The sequence below is a fragment of the Aquarana catesbeiana genome, linkage group LG03 (assembly GCF_042186555.1).
Source record: "Aquarana catesbeiana isolate 2022-GZ linkage group LG03, ASM4218655v1, whole genome shotgun sequence".
NCBI classification, from domain to species: domain Eukaryota; kingdom Metazoa; phylum Chordata; class Amphibia; order Anura; family Ranidae; genus Aquarana; species Aquarana catesbeiana.
In genome coordinates, this window is record NC_133326.1 from 329,458,727 (window position 1) to 329,481,492 (window position 22,766).

Genomic DNA, 22,766 nt, shown 5'->3' on the forward strand with positions numbered 1-22,766 from the left:
GGATGTACATTAAACCTGAGTGTGCACTTTCAGCCCATATCCATTATATAACTATAGCTTGAAAATGTTTTTTGGTAAATGTGTGTGTATATGTGTGTGTGTGTATGTATGTGTGTGTGTGTGTGTATATATGTATATATATATATATATATATATATATTTATATTAGTATGTGTGTATTGTGAATGTTTTTTCATGTACGGAGCATGTGGGCAATATCTCATACATAAAAATACATCCAGGTAATTTCTTTTGAAAAAAGTTTTTTTCTAAATATTTCAGGTGATTGAATTTGTCTTCCTCCTTCCAGATTCCATCAAAACTTCTACCACTATGGCAGTCAAGTATTACTCATGCCCTGGATTGCCTTGCCAAGACAGAATATGGAGATGTTGTACAGTTTGCAAGTCCAACAGAGAAACCGTCAGATTATGGCGGAAAAAAATTCACTGGGACAATCAGTGTATTGAACGGTTTTGTAAAACCTCATCTTCTTAACCGTGTCCCGTCTCCTTGCACTAACACAGATTCTGCAAAGAAAAAACAAGGTATAAGCCGAAAGCCTTTAAATAAGAACTCTCCTAAGACTAAATACTTAGGAGAAGACTTTGTTGCCTCTAAACAAGCTGTCTCTCCTGATTATTGGTCTAATGAAACAAGTGAGGAGAAGATAAAAATGCCACCAGCTCAGAAAGAAAATAGTAATCTTAAGCAAATATTTAACGATCCCCATAGCCTTAGTAGAGAAAGCAGCAGTACTGGACTAATGGCGCAAGACAAGTGTTTAATGGATAAGCAGTCTATGAGTGATCACGATCAGACTGTAAAGTCTTTATTAAAACCAACCGTGTCTTCAACAACAGATGTATGTAAAAATGAACTGAGCCCTCTTAATCAATCTCCTAAGCAAAGTGTTGTCTTAGAAGTGGAGGTGTCTGCGGAAAATATAAAAAACAAGAAACGCATTAGAGAGTGTTCATTATCCAGTCCTGTAAGTGCTAATAAAAAACCTTCCAGGTCCCAAGACTATTCGGTCTGCAGCAAAGATATGTCTCCAAATAAATCAGTTGCACCAGAGTCTCCCGGGGAATCCCAAAGGCAAATATCGGCAAATCAGAATATTAGCAAAGTTCACCATTCTCTGAATAATTTGACTAGGCCTCTAAATGTTGAAAGCCTGTCCTGCACAGCAGGTGAAAACGTACATGAGCAATTTAGTATGGCCTCCACAAACTCACCTAAATCGCCTACTAAGCCTGGATGCACAGAAATGTTCAATGACTCGAATGGGGGGAGTAGCGATTCTGTGGAGAAAGAACAATTCGGTAGGATAAGCAGGGACCATGCTGAAAATGCAACTTCGAAACCTTCTACACCCTTACTTTTTCAGTCTGCTCCTGGTCAAAGTAGAATCCCTATGGAGCATGATTATAAATACAGCAGCCTGTTAATGATGCTTAAAGATCTTCATGATACCAAAGCAAAGGAAAGACCGCTTATGACTGGAACAAAAACATCTCCCGTGTGTAGCCCTATGGAATGTTCTTCAGAAAGTGGGTCAGATAAGGTATCAAAGACATCATTAGAGGGTGGGCTGAAGCAAGAGCCTAAAAATACCAGTGATGAGGCAAAGAATATTTCATTCACTCAGAGTGGTGCACACACCCCCTGTAGCTCCACAGGTAATTCGGATGAGTCATCAGATCCTAATACTTCAGTACCCCGCCCAAAAAAAAGATTTACCAAGCCCTGCATTCTGCAGAAAAGACGAGTTAGGACAACAGAAGAGGTATATACAAATAAAACCGCTTCTCCTCCAAAAGAGAATGTGTCTTCAGAAAGTATGAACCAGCCTTTGGTAGGAAGAATGCCTGATGGGACAAAGCTGGGCTCTTCTCTCCACAGTATTGCATCTTCTCAGAACGACACACTAATAAAAGATAATGTGGAAACGTTCTCAAGTAATCCTTTTGCACAGTCCAATGTTGTAAATGATGCACAAACTCTCCAAATTAGCACAACTGAAATTAAACCCCATGACAAGGAAAATGAAGCAGGTTCAGGAGTTACTAAAGAGTGCCCAGGGCTGGATGAACCAGATACTAATTACGTTGCACCAAAAAAACGCTGGCAGAAATTTGACCATTCTACTGAAGAAAACCACAGTGGAGGTCCTACAAAGGACTGCACCCCACCAATCGCTGATCTGAGTGACAATAGCAAAGTTTCCAGTTCTGTCACAGCACAACCTGACCCACCACGACGAGGTATAGTTTTCTTTCTAGTCATTTAGTAATAACTAGTCTTGTGGTGCAACTGTCCTGATATGTAGACAGCATTTTGGTTTCTTGAAAGCTATGTTAAAAATATAGAAAAAAAGTTTGAACTAAGCATATCCCTCTATAGCAGGGGTCTCCATACTTTGTAAACAAAGGACCAGTTCACTGTCCTTCAGACTATAACAGGGCCTTACTGTGCTTAGTAGGGTGCACAATACCCCAGCAGGGCTATCAGGTGACAGTCGGAAGATTAGTGCCAGATAAATGCAAGAAAAGGGCAGCATCCTGCCCTTGGGCTACAGTTTGGACCACTGCTTTATAGCGTGTATTAGTCTCAGTTAAGGGCAGGAAGTATAATTTCTGTTTGCTGCCTCCTTCCTCTGCTATCAGAAGGAGTCAGAGAAATATGGTGACGGAAGGGACCTCCAGCAGATTGACAACCTCTGCTCTGTTCTTGTGAGCTGTATGGAGGGAGGTGTGTCTCTTCTCACCGAGCTCTGCAAAGCGTAACTTCTACTCTCCACCCCATTTTTTTTTTCTGACATATCTGAAAAGCTTTATAAATCCTGGACTTTGAACAGATGCAGAGAAGACTGCAGATAAACGGATACAACTTATGTAGGAAGATTTGTTTCCTCTCTGTATCACCTGAGGCCTGTCATTCCACTAGGTATATGTAAGGGTTTTTAACCACTTACCGACCAGCTCTTGTACATATACGTCGGCACTTTAAAGATGGATATCTCGGTAACTGCAGCAGCTGCTGCCACAACCGAGGTATCCATCGTTTCAGGAGCCGTTCGTGTTTACGATATTGGTGGTCTCTGCGGCGGATTCGCCGCGAGATCACCATTATCGGTGGCGGGAGAGGTGCCACCCCCCTCCAGCCGCACCCTCCGCCATTTACCGGAGCCGTCGGTAGTGGCGGAGGCGATCGGGACCTGTCATGTTTGTCGTATGGAAACGTCAGCTCCGCCCATACGTCTTGAAAGGCCATTTTTTTGTTATTTTTTCAAATGGCAAAAATTTTTTTTTTTTTTTTGCATTTAAGTCCAAATATGAGATCTGAGGACTTTTTGACCCCAGATCTCATATTTAAGAGGACCTGTCATGCTTTTTTTCTATTACAAGGGGTGTTTATATTCCTTGTAATAGGAATAAAAGTGATCCAAATTTTTTTTTTTTTTTTGTTTTAAAACCGTGAAAAAATAAATAAGAAAAAAAAACTATTTCTTTTAAAGTGCCCTGTCCCGAGCAGCTCGCGCGCAGAAGCGAACGCATATGTGGGTAGCGCCCGCATATGAAAATGGTGGTCAAACCACAGATGTGAGGTATCGCAGCAATCGTTGGAGCGAGAGCAATAATTCTAGCCCTAGACCTCCTCTGTAACTCAAAACATGCAACCGGTAGAATTTTTTAAACGTCGCCTATGAAGATTTTTAAGGGTAAAAGTTTGACGCCATTCCACGAGCGGGCGCAATTTTGAAGCGTGACATGTTGGGTATCAATTTACTTGGCGTAACATTATTTTTCACAATATAAAAAAAAAAATGGGCTAACTTTACTGTTGTCTTATTTTTTTATTCAAAAGTCAATTTTTCCAAAAAAGTGCGCTTGTTAGACCTCTGCGCAAATACGGTGGGAAAAAAAGTATTGCAATGAGCGTCATTTTATTCTCTAGGGTGTTAGAAAAAAAAAACAATATATAATGTTTTGGGGGTTCTAAGTAATTTTCTAGAAAAAAAACTGTTTTAAACTTGTAAACACCCAAATCTCAAAATGAGGCTAGTCCTTAAGTGGTTAAATGAAGGCATAGCCACACTTGGCATTCCATTTTGGTCAGATTACTGCTTTAAACACATTAGAGATTGTCAGTGATTTTGTTTTATAGTATCTTGGGTGTCACAATTTTTTTTTTTTTTTTTTTTTAATAAGCCTGGTAGTTTTGTGAATTTATTCAAATTCCAATGTTCACACTGTACAAGGCAGTGAACATTTCTCGTACTCCCCTCCTGATATTAAACGTGAATCAAAGCACGAATGCTAAAATAAGCCTATGGTATTAGTCATCCTCATGGCAAAGATTCATAGAAGGTACTTGTCTGCTGGGAAAAAAAGGCAGATCAATGTACCAATCGGTGTTGCATACATAGTTACATAGTAGGTGAGGTTGAAAAAAGACACAAGTCCATCAATTCTAACCTATGTATGTGATTATATGTCAGTATTACATTGTATATCCCTGTATGTTGTGGTCGTTCAGCTGCTTATCTAATCGTTTTTTTAAACTATCGATGCTCCCCGCTGAGACCACCGCCTGTGGAAGGGAATTCCACATCCTTGCCGCTCTTACAGTAAAGAACCCTCTACGCAGTTTATGGTTAAACCTCTTTTCTTCATACTTTAGTAAGTGGACACGTGTCTTATTAAACTCCCTTCCGCAAAAAAGTTTTATCCCTATTGTGGGGTCACCAGTATAGTATTTGTAAATGGAAATCCTATCCCCTCTCAAGCGCCTCTTCTCCAGAGAGAATAAGTTCAGTGCTTGCAACCTTTCTTCATAACCAATATCCTCCAAACCCTTTATTATCGTTGTTGCCCTTCTTTGTACTCACTCCATTTCCAGTACATCCTTCCTGAGGACTGGTGCCCAGAACTGGACAGCATACTCCAGGTAAGGCTGTACCAAAGTCTTGTAGAGTGGGAGACTTATCGCTTTATCCCTGGAGTTATTCCCCTTTTTAATGCATGCCAATATTCTGTTTGCTTTGTTAGGCTCAGCAATGCTGCAGCTATCATCTACTAGGACCCCCAGGTCCTTTTCTTTCCTAGATTCCCCCAGAGGTTCTCCCCCCAGAGTATAGATTGCATTCATATTTTTGCCACCAAAATGCATTATTTTAAATTTTTCTACATTGAACCTCATTTGCCATGTAGTTGCCCACCCCATTAATTTTGTTCAGATCTTCTTGCAAGGTTTCCACATCGTGCGGAGAAGTTATTGCCCTGCTTAGCTTAGTTTCGCCCACAGATACAGAGATTGAGCCATTTACCCCATCCTCCAGGTCGTTTATGAACAAATTAAACAGGATTGGTCCCAGCAAAGAATCCTGGGGGACCCCACTACCCACCCCTGACCATTCCGAGTATTCCCCATTTATCACCACCCTCTGAACTCGCCCTTGTAGCCAGTTTTCAATCCATGTACTCACCCTATGGTCCATGCCAACGGACCTTATTTTGTACAGTAAATGTTTATGGGGAACTGTGTCAAATGCTTTTGCAAAATCCAGATACAGCACATCTACGGGCCTTCCTTTATCTAGTTGGCAGCTCACCTCCTCGTAGAAGGTTAATAGATTGGTTTGGCAAGGCAACAATTCTTAATGAATCCATGCTGATTACTGCTAATGATACAGATTTCATTACTAAAATCTTGTATACAGTCTGTTATCATCCCCTCCAAGAGCTTGCATACTATTGATGTTAGGCTAACTGGTCTGTAATTCCCAGGGAGGTATTTTGGCCCTTTTTTAAATATTGGAGCTACATTGGCTTTTCTCAAATCAGCTGGTACCATTCCAGCCAGTAGACTGTCAGTAAAAATTGGGAACAATGGTCTGGCAATTACTTGACTGAGTTCCCTAAGTACCCTAAGCCATCCGGTCCCTGTGATTTATTAATGTTAAGTTTCCGAAGTCTATTTCTAATTTTGTCCTCTGTTAGCCATGAGGGTGCTTCCTGTGATGTGTCATGAGGACAAACACTGCAGTTTTGGTTACTGAGGCACCCCTTATTCCCTCGTGAAGACTGAGGAGAAAAATAAATTCAATACCTTCACCATGTCCCCATCCTTTTGTAACCAGATGTCCTTCCTCATTCTTTATGCGGCCAATATGGTCTGTTCTCCCTTTTTTACTGTTTACAGTATATCCCAAGAATTTCTTGGGATTTTTTTTGTTCTCCTCTGCTATGTGTCTTTCATGTTCTATCTTGCACCCTTCTAATTGCACCCTTGTTATATCTTGTTGCATTCTTTGTAAAGTCTAAATGATGATGATCCCTCGGCCTTGTATTTTTTGAAGGACTTCTCCTTTGCTTTTATATGTATTTTTACATTGGAGTTAAGCCATCCAGGACTTTTGTCTGCCTTTTTAAATTTATTTCCCAATGGGATGCACTGGCTAATGCCCTTTTAATATGCTCTTAAAGCAAACCCATCTCTCCTCTGTGTTCTTTGTTTTTAAAATTTTATCCCAATTTATATCTTCTAGCAAGGTTCGTAGTTTAGGGAAGTTGGCTCTTTTGAAAGTCAGTGTCTTTGTGTTCCCCTTGTATTTCCTATTTGTGTGATTTATACTGAACCTAATTGACCTGTGATCGCCGTTTCCTAAATTGTCCCGTATTTCCACATCCCTGATCTGTATTGTTGGTAATCAGTAGATCTAATAACCAAAAGAAAAAATATGCATCGCTTATAATGGAACAATAGAGAATGTGTAATAAATCCAGACAATTTTGTGATAATGTCCACCACGTGAATAACTAACTGACAGAAATAAACTGAAAAAGTCTGGTGAAAATGGACAATGTCTGTAGGTTAATATTTTGAAAGCATCAGTAGGATAGTAGACATCAATTAAGGTCAACAGGTAAGGGGATCTTGTGAGGAGACTTCCACCAATTATCTGAAGGCTTACCGGAAAGGTTGGACTTGGAGGGGCATATACCTAAGTCAAACAGGCTTGTGGTGACAAACACCAGTGGTGATGTGGAACCAGTGACAATCTGGATGGCTTCAGTCACACTACACTTAAGACGGTATAGGTCACTAGTATGTGTTCAAACAGACATCAGAGTATGGTGCAGCCAATGGGGAGGACGCCCAAGGATGTTAAAGTCAGCTCACACGATAAAACCAAAATGACAGAAAAGGTTCCACATAGTGTGCTAACGTTTCAGAACTTTTAATTAAAATATGTGGAACCTTTCCTGTCATTTTGGTTTTATCGTTTTATTTCTGTCAGTTATTCACGTGGTGGACATTCTCACAAAATTGTCTAGATTTATTTACACATTTTCTTTTGTTCCATTATAAGCGCTGCATATTTTTTCTTTTGGTTTATTGCTGTTTGTCTTTTTACACAGCGCAGTATATATACATGACACATTTTTAAGTAGATTTAGTAATGCCTTGTTTCTGGTTGGTGTGTCTACCATCTGGCCCATGAAATTGCCCTGCAAGACATTTAGGAACTGGCGAGCCTTAGAATGGGCGGAGGGAACCACGCATTTGTCTGTCTGGATAATTAAAATCCCCCATTATGATAACACTTCCCATCCTTGTTGCTAATCCAAATTGTGATAAGGAGGTCAGTCTCCCCTTCCTCCCTCAGGTTAGGGGGCCTATAGCATACTCCCAGTATTTTCCCCTTCGCTTCATCCCTTGGAGCTCTAACCATAAGGATTCCACCTCCTCCCTAGCTCCCTTTATTGATGTAATTTCTCACATTCACTTGTACATTATTCTTGATAAATAGGCATACCCCTCCCACTTTTTTACTCTCTCTATCCCTGCGATAAAGGGAATATCCGGTCGCCTAGTTTAAAAACCCTTCTAACTATATGGCCATCTTCACTCCCAGCAGATCTGCAACCCCCTCATTTAGGTTCAATCCGTCCCTTTTATAGAACTGGTGACCGACTGAGAAGTCTGCCCAGTTCTCCAGGAACCCAAACCCCTCCTTAATACACCAGCTCCTCAGCCACTTGTTAACTTCCCTAATCTCCCTCTGCCTTTCTGGTGTGGCTCGAGGTACCAGTAGTATTCCTGAGAATACTACCTTGGAGGTCCTTTTCCTCAATTTAGCTCCTAAGTCCCTAAAATCGTTCAAGACACTCCATCTGCCTCTGACTTTGTTATTCGTGCCCTTCCCAGTAATCTGTCCACCAGATTTGTGTTGGCAAGATATCTGAAGGCGTGAACAGTTGTTCATCTGACCTTGGCTAAAAACAAGTTTCAATGTTTAAATTGTTAGCCATTCTGTTTCTCTTATTCAACGCTGTATTGATCAGGTTTGTTTCATATGTAAATATATGTGCACTTTAAATGGGCATTCAAGCTTTAGAAAATGTAAACTGCTGCAAGTATTATGTGCAACCCGTGAGTTTTACATACCTACTCCTGGCTCCAAAGCCTCGCTGTTGTGTGAGAGTCCAAGTTCTTCTGACGAGCGTTGGAGCTTCCTGATGGTATTGAAGCTCTCCTTGTCTCCAGCACGTTTTTTTTGGCCATACACACGGGCTTTTTTACAGCGGCGTTTTTGAGCTTTTTTTGCAGCTTAAAAATGCCACTCCATGTTCTCCAATGGCCTTATACACACAGTGCTAACTTTGGCAGCAAATTTCGATTTAGTTTTAATCTTAGTCTTAGGACTAAAATGGCATTTTAGTTTTAGTCCCGTTTTTTTTCGACTAAATCTCCAGTACAGTTTAGTCGACTACATCTCATTTTAGTCGTCTAAAATCAAATGGGTGTAATTAAATTGTAATGCATTAGTTAACATTTCTCTACAATTTCCTAACTCATTATATACTGCTGGAGTGAAAAATATCATATGTTATTATTTTTGGGTTAGAGGTATGAACATGCACTACAGACCAATGTTAATTTTGAAGTAAAATTTCAATTTAGTCTTAGTCTTTTGACTAAAATGCCGTTTTAGTCGTATTTTAGTCATCTCAATTGTCTTAGTTGTATTTTACTCGACTAAAATAGTATTCATTTAGTCGACTAAAATGTTTTAGTAGTTTTTAATTGACTAAATTAACACTGCATACACACCATGGCGTTTTTGAGCTGTAACGGGCATTGGCGTTTTCAAGCTCCAAAAAAATACCCAGGACCAGGGAATTCTGAGGCTCCAGCGCTAGAGCTGTAAAAACGCCAGACGCCGGTAAAAGGTGTTAAACGCAGTTTAACGAGGCTTAACGCTGTATACACAGGGTTAAGCCCCTTCCAGCGTTTCTCTGCCTCTATTCAAAATCAATGGTCCTCTATGTGAGCCCATTGATTTGAATAGAAGTTGCACCAGAAGTCGGATCAAGATGACCTGACTTGCGGTGCGACTTGTGTGCTGAGAATCTTGACGGGGGAACCCTGCCAAAATGTAAAAAAAAAAAGTTGCGTGAAGTTTTCCCCCAAGGCGATACTAGACCGTTCTACCTGGTATGGATCTTAAGGGGGGACCCCCATGCCCCAAAAAAAAAAAAAATGGCATGGCCCCCCCCCCCCCCCCCAAGACCCATACCAGACCCTTATCTGAGCATGCAGCCCGGCAGGTCAGGAAAGGGGGGGGGGGGGACAAGCGAGCGCCCCCTCCTGGACCATACCAGGCCACATGCCTTCAACATGGGGATGGGGGGTGGATGCTTTGAGGCAGGGGAGGCTCTGCGCCCCCCCCCCCCCGACCCCAGAACACCTTGTCCCCATGTTGATGAGGACAAGGGCCTCTTCCCGACAACCCTTGCCCGGTGGTTGTCGGGGTCTGCGGGCCGGGGCTTATTGGAATCTGGAAGCTTCCTTTAACAAGGGGGAGCCCCCAGATCCTGGCCCTGGGGTGGCTGGTGTCTGTCTCCTCGTGTATAGCTGCCGTTTTCTGTGGGGACGGGCCCTGCGGCCATTTTTTCGTTCGTTTTTGGTCTCATGACATTCGGCTTCTATTTGCAGAAGCGCGGCCGGCGGCCATTTTCTCATAGCCACGGCAGCCATTTTCCCAAGATCTCAGGGCTTTCAGGCTCTATCTTATAGCCAATTTCTTGTAGCCTCTTGGGGAGTTTTCGGCTGGTCCTCTAGCGCTAGTCTCTGCATTTGAAGCCAGGCAAGAGTGCGGATCTCCTCGTGATTGTCCCATCTGCGGAGGACGGACAGTACAGCACTACTCCTCGTAGGTCAAGGTGGTGAGTCCTTCTGGTGGTCCCCCAGTCTGTGGCAGCTAGGGGGCTGGGTGGTCTACCTTTCTCTCTCCTTAATGGGTGTTCGGTCCCTGGTAGTGTCTGGTCGAGCGTGGGATGCCATTGGCGTCTGAGGCAGGTGCCCACCAGGCACCCCCGTGACAGTAGCTGGCCCCTCTGGATGTGCAGTGCCCCTGGACTCCTTGTCGGCAGTCCTGGAATCCTTCCTCTCCCGGGTTGAGGTGGCGTGCGGGCGTAAGGCGGGTAAAAAAATGTCCCCTTCCCCTTCCATCTTCTGGAGAGGACTCTGATCCGGACTCGGGCTCTGCCGTGGCAGGCGGCCCCTGCCTGGATGGGTCAGATGATGCGGCCCCTGATCTTTCAGACAGTGAGGAGGAATCCTCCGTGTCCGTTGCGGCACATGAGAAAGTGCTGGTGAGTGCACTCGTAACGGCGGTGCCCGATACTTTGACAATTGAGGATCTGGCAGGTGCGTCTGCAGAAGTGTCGGTCCCTTTTGGGTCGCACAAGCCGGTCCGCACTGCTAAGGTGTTTCCTTACCTGTCCTATTTCGATAAATTTATCTACGAGGATTGGGAATGCCCGCAATGGTCGTTTTTCGGTGCGTTACCCCTTTGAGGAGAGTCTGTTGAAGAAATAGGCTTATCCTCCAGTGTCCAGGCGACCATGATTCTGGTGGAGGGGTCCCCTTCTTTCAAGGATCCTGCCGACAGGCTGGGGCGGAGGCGCGATCTATGTTTACAGTAGCGGGGTCTGCTCTTCGGTGCTAGCCACTGCTCTAGTGTTGCAGACACTTACTGAATGGGCTAAGCTATTACACCGTGAATTGGGTAATGAGTGTCCCCAGTCTGTGTGGAACTGGCAGACCAGTTTGTCCAGGGCCGCATCACAGACATACTTAAGTCTCTGCACTCAGTCTCCGTGTCGGCCGTGGTTCTTCACCAGCTGCTTTTGGCTCAAGTGCTGGTCGGCGGACCAGACATATAAGAAGGCTTTGGCGGATTTGCCTTTCCAGGGTGGGAGGCTATTTGGAGCCTCTCTGGACGACATTATTAAGGACATTACTGGGGGGGGGGGAAGTACTTTCTTCCCACAATCCAAAAAAAGCAAGAGGCCCCGTCATAGGCTGGGTCCCTCCTTTTCCGCTCACAAGCATCTTTTTCGTCCGCCCGGTTCTGCAGGCAAGCGTTCTTAGCCCACCAAGGCTCTAACGGATAGGCAAAAGCGTCCTTGGCATCACAAGCCCGCGGACAAGTCCTCTTCTGCATGAAGGTTTACCCCCGCCCAACTTACAGGTGGGGAGTCGCCTTTCGTGATTTGCAGACTGGTGGACTTCTCTTCTTTCTGACCAGTGGGTCTGCAAACTAATTTTGTCTGGTTACAAAATAGTTTCTTTCCTGTCCGCCAGACAGGTTTTTTCCCTCCAATCTTCATCCACTCCCATCTCATCAGCAGGCCTTGTTTGGGGCGGTGCAGGACTTGCTTCTTCGGGTTCTGGGGGGGGGGGTTAATAGTTCCTGTACCAGCTTCAGAAACATTTCGGGGATTCTACTCCAATCTGTTCATAGTTCCAAAGAAGGAAGGGGTTTGTCCGATCCTGGACCCCAAGGCCCTCAATTGTATTGGGAGGTTCAGGAGGGAATCGGTTCATTCAGTGGTGGCCGTGCTTCATCAGGGGGGATTTCCTGGCCTCCCTGGACATCAAGGATGCGTACTTGCATGTCCTCATCTGCGTCAGACACCAGCGGTTCCTGCGCTTTGCAGTCTGACACGCACACTATCAATTTGTGGCACTTCCCTTTGGACTGGCGTCAGCACCACGGGTCTTCACCAAGGTCCTGGCACCGGTTCTGGCGTTACTGAGACAGCGGCCGGTCATGAGTTACCTGGGCGGTCTCCTCCTGAGAACGGCGTCAGCCTCAGAACTGAGAGACGATGTGGCAATCACCATTCAGACCTTACAGGAGTTCGGCTGGGTGTTGAATCTCCAGAAGTCTATGTTGCTCCCGACCCAACGCCTGGAGTACTTGGGGTTGATTCTGGACTCTGCACGAGCGAAGGTTTTTCTTCCACCGATCAAACCGATCAAACTGCAGACCCTTCCCTGGTTTGGTCGCTGCTGTCCCGCAAGTGGTCGTCACTGCGTGTTTGCATGCGGGTTCTGGGACTCATGGTATCCACCTTCGAGGTGGTTCCGTATGCGCAGTTTCACACTCAGGGCTTGCAGAAGGAGACCAAATGGGACAAGTCCCCGGCATCTCTGGATTGTCAGATCCGGGTGGGCCATCTGGCCAGGGCCTCGCTCCTTTGGTGGCTACAGTCGCGGGCTCTATGGTCCTGGAAGTCGTTTTTTTCCTCTCCATTGGACAGTGATCACGACAGGGGGGCTTCTGGGCCTTCAGTCGGTCCAGGGCTGCTGGACGCTGGGGGAATCCCGCCTATCAATCAACGTGCTGGGGTTGCTTGCGATTAGGTTATGCCTCTCCATTTGGACGTAGCGGCTGCACAGTCGTCCGGTCAGGATTCAGTTGGTCAATACCACGGCTGTGGCTTACGTCAACCACCAGGGGGGACAAGGAGCTCAGCAGCGGCGCTGGATGTGTCTCACGTTCTGCAGTGGGCAGAGCTTCACGTGCCGGCTTTGGCAGCCGTTTACATTCTGGGCGTAGGAAACTGGCAAGCGGATTACCTCAGCCGTCGGTTGCTTGATCAGGGGGAGTGGTCGCTGCATCCGGAAGTTTTTCGTCTCATTTGCCTGCGGTGGGGCACGCTGGACGTGGATCTTCTGGCCTCTCGTCTCAATCGGAAGGTGTAGAGATTTGTGGCCAGAACAAGGGATCCCTTGGCAGATGCGCAGACGCGCTGGTCGTGCCATGGGGGCATTATCGGCTCATTTATGCCTTCCCTCCTCTCAAACTCCTTCCTCGTCTGCTGCGCAGGCTAGAGGGCGAAGGAATTCCGGTAATTCGAATTGCTCCGGATTCGCCTTGCCGACGTGGTACGGATGGTGGCGGACGTTCCCTGGCGGCTACCGGTGCAGGAGGGCTTGTCCCAGGGTCCAATATTCCACCCTGCTTTAACGTCTCTGGCTTTAACAACCTGGCTATTGAAATTTCCACTATGTTGAGGGCACGTAAATCCACTTCTCTGAAGATTTATCATCGCACCTGGAAGGCTTACATCTTGTTTTGTGAGACTATGGGGTGGCATCCACGTTCCTATTTGGTGTCTAGGATTCTTGTGTTTCTGCAGCGTGGGTTTGATCAGAAGCTTGCTTTGAGCACTATCAAGGGACAAATCGGCTCTAGCTATCTTTTTTTTCCGCGACCATTGGCCGCCCACTCGGTGCGTACTTTTATTCAGGGGGTTCAACGTGTGGCTCCCCCGGTACGCCCACTGCTATCTAAACCTGGTGCTCTCAGTACTTCAGAAGCTGCCGTTTTGAGGACATTAGGAAGATCCCTTTTCTCATGCTCTCTTAGAAGGTTGTCTTTCTAGTGGCTATTACGTCCGCTCAGCGAGTTTCTGTAAGTCTCCTTATTTGGTTCTTCACAAGGATAAGGCAGTGCTGCGTTTGCATCCCTCATTTCTCCCTAAGGTGCTATCTGCCTTTCATCTAAATGTGGACATTGTGCTTCCCTCCTCGTCTTCGACTGTCTCACCTCAAGGAGATCGCTTTGCAGTCTTTGGATGTAGTCCAGGCTCTCCGTGTATCTATGTCAGTTACGGCTTCTTTTTGTAAATCGGATTCACTGTTTGTAACTGTGGATGTTCCAGGGAAGGGCCTGGTGGCTTGTTCGGCCACTATTTCTCAGTGGATCAGACAGATTATTGTCCAGGCGTATGCCATTAGTGGGCGGGAGCCCCCTTTTCCGTCACGGCACATTCTACCAGGGCGGTTAGTGCTTCCTGGGCCTTCTTTCATCAAGCATCCATTTCTCAAGTGTGTAAAGCAGCTACCTGGTTGTCGTTGCACGCTTTCACCGAGTTTTACAAGGTGGATGTTGGCGCATCTTCTGATGCGTGTTTCGGCTGCAAAGTTTTGCAGGCGGCCGTCTGAGGTTTTGGCTCCCTTTTACGAAGTGCTCTGTTTGGATGGAGGTTACTTTTTTTTTTTTCCTTTGTTTTGTGTTCCCACCCCTCATTGTGGCACTGCTTTGGGACTTCAAAATTAGAAGTGCTGTGTCCGTCCAATGAACGAAAGAGAAAAACTGGATTTTTTTTTTTCTACTCACTGTAAAATCCCTTTCTCTGAGTTCATTGATGGACACAGGTTTGGGTTTGTGCTGCTTGTAATGAACTGCCTGTAGCAGAGTGGGGGGTTACCACCAGTAGGGACCGCCCCTAGGCGGTGCTGTGCTTGTTTTGTTATTTCTGCCTAGTCCTACTCCTGAAGGTGGTGATATAACCCTAAGGTCAAGATTAGAAGTGCTGTGTCCGTCAATGAACTCAGAGAAAGGGATTTTACGGTGAGTAGAAAAAAATCCTGTTTTTTACAATATTACCCTTTAAAAATTAAATCTTGCCAACGCAAGACAAAATAAACTGTTGAAGGCACTTTGAAGGGAAACCTCATGAGAAAAGCTTTAGTTGACTTGAGTCCTTTACCTATACAGTGACATGGAAATTACGTACACAATGATTTGCTCTCCATATTCATATATGTGAAAAGTGCAAGTCAGTATGGATTTGTTTTGTCAGTACGTATAAGCTAATGCTACAACCCCAGTCTTTGTGCACTGAAACAGTTCCGACCTCTTGTAGGGTTCAGTCCTATTATTATTATTATTATTATTATTATTATTATTATTATTATTATTATTATTTGTATTTTTTTGCAGGTCTAGTTAAGGCGTGAAGCATAATGTAGAGGGGTGTTTAAAGCGGAGTTCATCCCATAAAATTTACTTTGTAGTATTCAGCAGCAATAAACCTAAGCAACAACATTTGGGAATTTTTTTTTTTTTTTTTTGTTTACTTACTCTTTCCTGGCTGTTGCTAAGGGGTGCCTTGTAACTGCTGCCTTTTCCTCTACCTGTCGCCTGACGTCATTTGCCTCGGCGCACGTGCTCGCTAGTGCTCCTGGGAGATGTGTGTCATCATTTCCCAGGAGTCGGTGGCCAGCGGCGAGGGTTGTAATTGCGTTACTTCAAAACCAGAAGTGATCCAGGAAAAAGCGGATTTCATTATATCTGTTTAGTTTATCTTTGTTGCCATCACAACAGGGCGACATCCGTTGTGATGGCAACGTCAAAAGTGTACGGCGCTACGAGCTGTACATACTGCGCATGCGTGAGAACGGGTGGTGCATGCTGGTTGCTCAGCTGCACAGTGTCCCGGAAGATAGTGCTTGTGGGCTTCACATGCCCACAAGCAATATGGAAAATGTCAGCAAAGAAGAATGTTATCTTACGATATGAAATAGACAATCGAGCAGCGATACATCCCTAAAACGTGAGTGCTATATAATAAGTGTATTAAACGATATTCATGTAAAAAAAAAAAAAATTAAAAACTTTATACAGGTGGAACTCCGCTTTAATCTTTTTGACTTCGCAATACTTATAAAATAACCGCGCACTTGTGCACCCCAAAGTACAGCAACAATGTTAATCCTTATAAAGTTTTGCGCTATAAAAAATTTAAAAAAAAAAAAGTAAAAAAAAATAACACTGTGTATAGAGCATACATTACATAAATTCAAAATACAGGATCACTGTAAAGTGATGAATAAATCGTATAGTGTACTCATAATTGATAAGTGACATAAAGTCCATAAAAGTCTGCTAAAAAAAGATCCAGTTAAATCGTGATAGTGTTCCTCAGTGAATTCCACTCCAGAGGTGTCACCAACATTCACCATCACCCAAAGTAGTAGGAGTATCTGCTTACCAAATTACCATGACCCACTAATTACAAGAAAAGCCATGCAAAGCAGGTGTAATCACTCAAAGTTGCCGAAACAGCTTCCCAGACCGCTCTCTCAGCTCCTAGGGTATCACTAATGGGCAAGCGTACCAGGGTTCCAGCAGAGGATATTCGTGTGAAAAGAACAGACATGCCTCTCCACAGTGCAATAAAAACTCTAGCGTGTTTATTAACTATAAAAGTGCACTTACAAACATCTAAAACAAAAGGGCATTGATAGTAAAATCAACAATGGATCAACCGTGTCGGGATGAATGCATGGATCAACGGTTCTGGGAGCATGATGTCGGCATGAGGCTCCACCTGACGTGTTTCGTAATGAAGACGTCTTCTGGGGCTAGGGCTATTTTACTATGAAATCCATATGTTAGTGTGAGACACCAAACTACAACATGTACCATTGTTCTTGTTAATTAAAAACTGAGCAAATCTGCACTAGAGAGGGTCCAATCGTTTCTTCCAGCTTAGTGCCTTTGGAAAACTAATTGATCTTCAAATATGTTCCTACAACCAAGATTAGTTGCAGCTTCCCCAGGTCAGCACAAGGGTAGACAACACTGGGATCCTTGATGTCCAACGTTTCTCATTTCATTTTTTTTTTTTTTTAACTAGGAGACTCTTTTGATCTGAGATTTCTGTGTAGAATATCTTACTGTATATATGTGGCCCCATACTTTTGATTACTCATATCGGTGCTACATTACAATACTGAATCCTTGTGCACGTTGATTGTAGCTTAAGACACGCTCCATTCCTATGTGATGAAGCTCCTGTCATTTTAAATAGTTGTGCCCATGGTCATAAGTGGACATTCTTCAAATTTAGCCCTTTTCAGCTGGATCAGCTGATTTTGTATATGAGCCAAGTACTTATGCTGACAGCTGAAGTTTTTTTTGCATTAAAAAATGAATCGTATACAGTAGGTGCAAACCCTTATGCCTATTATTATTTTTATTTTATTTTTTTTTAAAGTTAATTCCAGGGGTCCTTGCCATACACTGTCTGGTGGTGGCTGGCATAACTGTTACTGGCTCATGCCTGCACATATGAGTTCCTGGCCTTCTTCTTTTTTTTTTTTTTTTTTCTAATGAATGGGTTCCCCCCCAAACTCCATAGCTGCAGCAGTTCAAGTCTTTATGTTGTAGGAATATATACGGTCCTTGGGCAGCTTTTTTTTTTTTTTTTTTTTTTTTTTTTCTTTTTTAAACCTGTAATACTTATTGCTTCAGGTTACACTGTGGTAAAGTGATACTAAAACGCACACTTTTTAATTTTATTGTGTCTTTTTACTGTATGTGGATGCTGGCGTTGCAATTATCTTAATAAAAGAACATCTAAGAATCTTAATCGATATACAGCTGTCACATGACCCAGTTCTTTCCTAGCCTGTTTGCAGGGAAGCATAAGCAGGAGGAGCTTCTAGTCCTCTGCTGCTGGTCTAATGTTCAAAATAAAAAAAACAGCCTTTGTAATACAGAGTAAACATGTCAAAAACTGTTTTAAATTGTCATGCAAATATATATTTGAAATCAAATATTTTTTTTTGCAATAACATGGTGTGGGTGGATTTCTGCCAGCCACAGACTGTTGCGCGCCTCCCCTGTGTCTTAGAATAAGAGGGAGGACAAGCTTCCACCAATCAAGATGTAAATCCCACCACCATTGTGTTTAGCTGGTTAGTGGGCATGGAGAAGCGGAGTGGGCTGTCATTTACCACTGTGTATATGCCCACATGTGTGACTCTATAGTCACATGGGCTGCTCGAATGTAATGGGGAGGAAATACTCAGCAGAATCCACTAGGTTTATTTTTAAGAATACAGAAAACCTATCTTATAGTGACTGAGTATAAACTGCATGTAATACAGCATTTGATAGTTTTTTGTTTGGTTTTTTTTGTGATGTGAGTTTAGTGACATTTTAACCACTTGCCGACTGTGCTATAGCCAAATGACTGTGCCGCCTCATCAATGAAAGAGAAACATTACCTGTTTGAAAAATTTTATAATAAACTATGAAAGTGGTTTTACTTTTTTTAGTCCCACCAAAAACCCCACTTGAAAAAAATCATATGGCACCCTTGTTTGCCCTGTCATTTTAGTCCACAATATTGCTTGCTTGTGCTGTGTAATTTTATTACCACTCGCATACATGTCATCCTGTTGGTTTCATCAGTAGGAACGAACTGGGGTAAAAAGTATCGGAAGAGATCCAGAAAAAGAGCCAGAAATGTTGCAGATGAGCACGGGACTTCTGGTGCCCCAAAGAAAAGGAACTGCAGACAACCTTTATCTTCTTCACAGGTAAGCAATTCAGTTAAGTGTTTTTTCCTTGGTAGCATAACTGTACAGAGAAAAAGAAAAACTACTGGTTTGATTTGAAAACTCTTTTGGACCTGTTCTTTTGCTATGCTTTACGTGTGTACATTTTCTCTTCATCTTCACTTTTCTCTCTCATACCTGTGCTCCATCAGCTATCGGGTAACGGAAGTGACGTTTCGGCACGGCCATCCTTGGTACACCCCGCACTTGGCCGCAGTAAGGATACTGTGTGAGAAGGTGGCATGCGGACATCTTTTTACGGAGTCTTGCATTTCACACTTATTTTAACCAGTAAACACAGCTTATTTAGTGAAATACAGTATTTTAAAATCCGGCTCACTGTTTTGATGTTGAATTTTAAAAGCAGCGGTGTTCTGTCAGATTAGCAAACCTGTCAGATGAGCAGGCTTTCCGCTGCTTTTAAAATTCATCATCAAAACAGTGTCACGGATTTCTAAATACTGTATTTCAGTATATAAACTCAGTTTACTGGTAAAAATAAGTGTGAAATGCAAGACTCAGCGGCGGACCCCACATTACCCCTGTCCTGGGCCTCGAAGATCCATTACCTGGGGATCAACATCACCCCCAATGTGACGGATTTTATTGCCCTGAACCTCACTCCCCTACTATCAACCCTCAAATCCAAACTAAGAGCTTGGGACAATTTGCCCCTATCTCTTATAGGCAGAATAAACCTATTAAAATGAAGTGCCTTCCTATTTTTCTATACGTCATCAGGCACACTCCAGTATGGATACCCAAAAAATTCTTTACACAATTAGATGCCATCCTCTCTTCATTCCTATGGAACTCTAAATCCCCAGGTTTAGCAAGTCTATCCTCCGTAGACCCTGGAAGGAGGGGGGGTCTGGCCTGTCCAGATCTCCAAAAATACTTCTATGCAGCCTTACTTGTCCACGCACATAATTGGCTGATCTCTGATGATGTAAATGCCTCGGTGGTGCTGGAGTCAGCATCGCTGGGGTCCTTTTGAATCACTGAGAAATGCACTATACAGGGGTCCCAGAGCACCTGTGACTCTCGCACACTCTGACATCAGTGATAAAGGTGTGGCAATTGCAAGTTTGTAAACATAAAACAGAACCAAGCAGATGGTCCCCGGATACCCCCTTATGGCTCAATCCGCTCCTTGCAGAGTTCCACACTATACCGGATCCGAGCTTATGAGCAACAAGGGGCATTAAGGTACTCGACCATATATGTAAAGATGGGGCTATCCTTCCCTTTAACACTCTCAAACAGAACCATAACTTACCGAACTGTTACTACTTTAGATATCTACAGCTTAGATATGCCTTCTCTTTCCAATTTAAATCTCAACCACCGTTACTCCTTCACTCCACTCTAGAATCCCTCCTCTGGAATGATGAGCTGGTAAAACCCCTATCCATCATATATAAGGCACTATTACCATCAATGCATTTTGGGCTTGAAACTGAGGGTGGACTTCCCTGAACTAGACACAGAGGATTGGGAGGATATGTGGGAATACCCTTTTCTTCAATTAGTGGCAGTTAAGGATCATTTAATTCAATTCAGGATTCTACACCAGGTGTATTTAACGCCGCAACGGTTGAACAAAATTAATCCTGTGGCCTATCCTAGCTGTTGGAAATGTGGTACCCTAAAGGCCGGTTTCTGTCATATGTTGTGGTTTTGCCCCTAAGTGCACTCCTTCTGGGTAGAGGTGACGCAATTTATAGCCTCGCTGTTAACAATCCCAATCCGCTGACTGTATCGGTCTGCTTGCTGGACCTGGTGGGCTCTTTGGCTCTTTAGCGCCCCGCACAGCAACTAAGACCCTCATAGGACTTCTGCTCTTTTACGCCCGTAAAGCAATTTTACTAAAATGGAAAAAATCAGATGCGCCCTCTCTGAACTCTTGGAAAGCCCTGGTCAATTCTACAATACCATTATATAAAGCCACATATCATTCCCGTGGGTGTACTGCTAAATTTGACAAAGTGTGGAAACTATGGCTTGACTTTGCTTCCACTAATGCCGCTCAAGAATAGACGGTATATCTGACACCCATTGACTTCCCCTTCTGTGCTAACACTTGCTAAGACCCTCATGACACCCCTATAGTTGAACCCTTAATATCCTAGGCCTAGTACCAGAGTTCTTGGGAAACCTCACCTCTATCGACGATGAGTAGCCCATTCTCCTTTCATAATCTCTCCAAATGGAGTGGCTGAGCAGTGATATCTTTTTTTTTTTTTTTTTTTTTTTTTTTTCTCTGTTTTGTTTTTTGTCTGTCTTTCTGTCGCTAACAGATAACCTGTTATCTGTTATAACAGTTTTAGGCAGATAACCTGTTAGGTACCGATTTACGTGGTACTTTTTTGAGCCGATGAATGCCCCAAGGCTCAGTTTTTGTAAATCTATTAAAAATCAATAAAGAGAATTTAAAAAAAAAAATTAAAAATGCAAAACTCCGGTGGGTTTAAAAAAGATGTCCGCTTGCCACCTTCTAACTGTAGGCTTAATGCTGCTGAGTGCGGGGTGTACCGAGAAGTATGCGACAAAATGTCACTTCCGTTACCAGATCTGACGGGTCCCCTAATTTGACGGAGCACCTACATATGTTTCCAGAACCACAGTGACTCCTGTGCTTTGCTGTGTTTCCTCTCCCTTTCAAGTTTGTGGTCCTACTATTCGACCTATCTTCTGCACCTCAGTTGTTTATCAAGGTGCTGGCCCCAGTACTAGCCTGGGTCTTATTGTCTTTTATCCTTGGACATATTGATTCATCTGGCATCAAAGAACTGGTTCCATTAATATACTGTATACCCTTTGTTCCCTGTAGGAAGGCATTCTCTCTGAAACACGTCTGATTTGTCCTGGTGTAGCATCAATGTAGACAAGCTAAACAATATGGAAGATAATAACGATTACAAATGTGTGTGTGTATATGTTCAGTTGTGCTCAAAAGTTTGCATACCCTGGCAGAAATTGTGACATTTTGGCATTACTATTGAAAATATGACTGATCATGCCAAAAACTTTTATTTAAGGATGGCAATCACATGAAGCCTTTTTTTATCACATAGTTTTTTGGATCCTTATCCTTTTTAAATCATAATGATAACATGACATTGTTCCCTCACAATACATTAAAGCTGAAATTCAAAACAGAGGGAACACCAGCCTAGTGGATTATCCTCTAAACATGTATTTTATTATAGATAAAATACCCACAAACTGACAGGTATGTAAAGGCTTGTCCTGCTACAACAGCATCAAGTCCATGTTAAATCGTAAACAGTGATGTGATGTCCTAAATCCAGTCTTTGTGTACCTGTTATTGTATTGTTTGCTGTTGCCCATCCCTCCTTTATTACCTCCAAGGACGAGAGATAACTCAGGATTTTTGTCCTCACCCTAAATTACTTTTCCTTGAACCCGTTGAGGGACACAGACTTGGTTGGCATGCACTATAGTTTCCTTTTTGTGTTGATTACAGGTCCACTATCTTAGCCATTTTGTATAATATCGACTTTGGTTAAAAAGTGATGGATAGTACATTAGCTTATTTTGGCCTACTGTAATTGAACTTATTAATGTACATTAAAATTTGAAAAAAAATAGCTAGTTTGTGTACCATTTTAATTGTGTATGTAGGAAAAAATGGTTTTATCTATTTTCATAAAGACTGTTCTCCTGCTTAGTAATATAAAAAAGCGATTGTGTTTGAGGCAGTGTTGGTGTTGCATATTTGCTTACGAAATCTGTTTTCAAATGTGTTTTTATGGCAGCATGAACCCACCAAAGAGAAAGCCAAGCCTGATAACAGTAATAAAACAGGGAGTGAACCTGCTGATGAGAGCACTAAACTCTCAAATGGAGATGGAGAAGATGGAAAATTATCAGGAATGGCTACCCAGGTTACCATAAAAACCGAACCTATTGAAGAATCAAGTGGCAGCACTGCGCCCCCAGCAAAACCAGGTGAAGATCATTCTTGAATTTTCAGATGATGGTTGAGGACTGATTTGGGTGCACATGCCAGTACAGCATGCATAAACAGTTTATGCGTCTGTAGCAGTGTGAAGCCACATGCAGGCATCCTTTGTAGGTCAGTGAAGACTCGCTGTCTGCATTCTAGTCTGTGCACCCGTCAAACTTGGATGTGCAGGCGAGTTTGTACATCCACTGCTTCTCCATTGTCTAACATAGGTTGCCTGCACACAGCTCTGTGCTGCTTCAGATCCCTAAATAAGCCCATCTTGCATGCTCTG

At 43.4% G+C, this 22,766-nt stretch overlaps 1 protein-coding gene across 4 annotated transcripts in view; it reads left to right on the plus strand.

Annotated features, from left to right (window-relative positions):
• The window catches only part of NSD1 (nuclear receptor binding SET domain protein 1), a 128,877-nt gene that overhangs the window by 30,305 nt on the left and 75,806 nt on the right, over nt 1-22,766 (plus strand). For 3 of the 4 annotated variants that reach the window (XR_012242874.1, XM_073620484.1, XM_073620483.1), the window contains exons 5-7: nt 311-2,267; nt 18,356-18,483; nt 22,284-22,476. Coding sequence is in view for 3 of the 4 variants with exons in the window: in XM_073620484.1 (XP_073476585.1) it covers nt 311-2,267; nt 18,356-18,483; nt 22,284-22,476 (2,278 nt within the window). In the remaining variant the exon portion in view is untranslated. The remainder of the gene's footprint in view (nt 1-310; nt 2,268-18,355; nt 18,484-22,283; nt 22,477-22,766) is intronic. The other variant, XM_073620485.1, reaches the window with a different exon arrangement.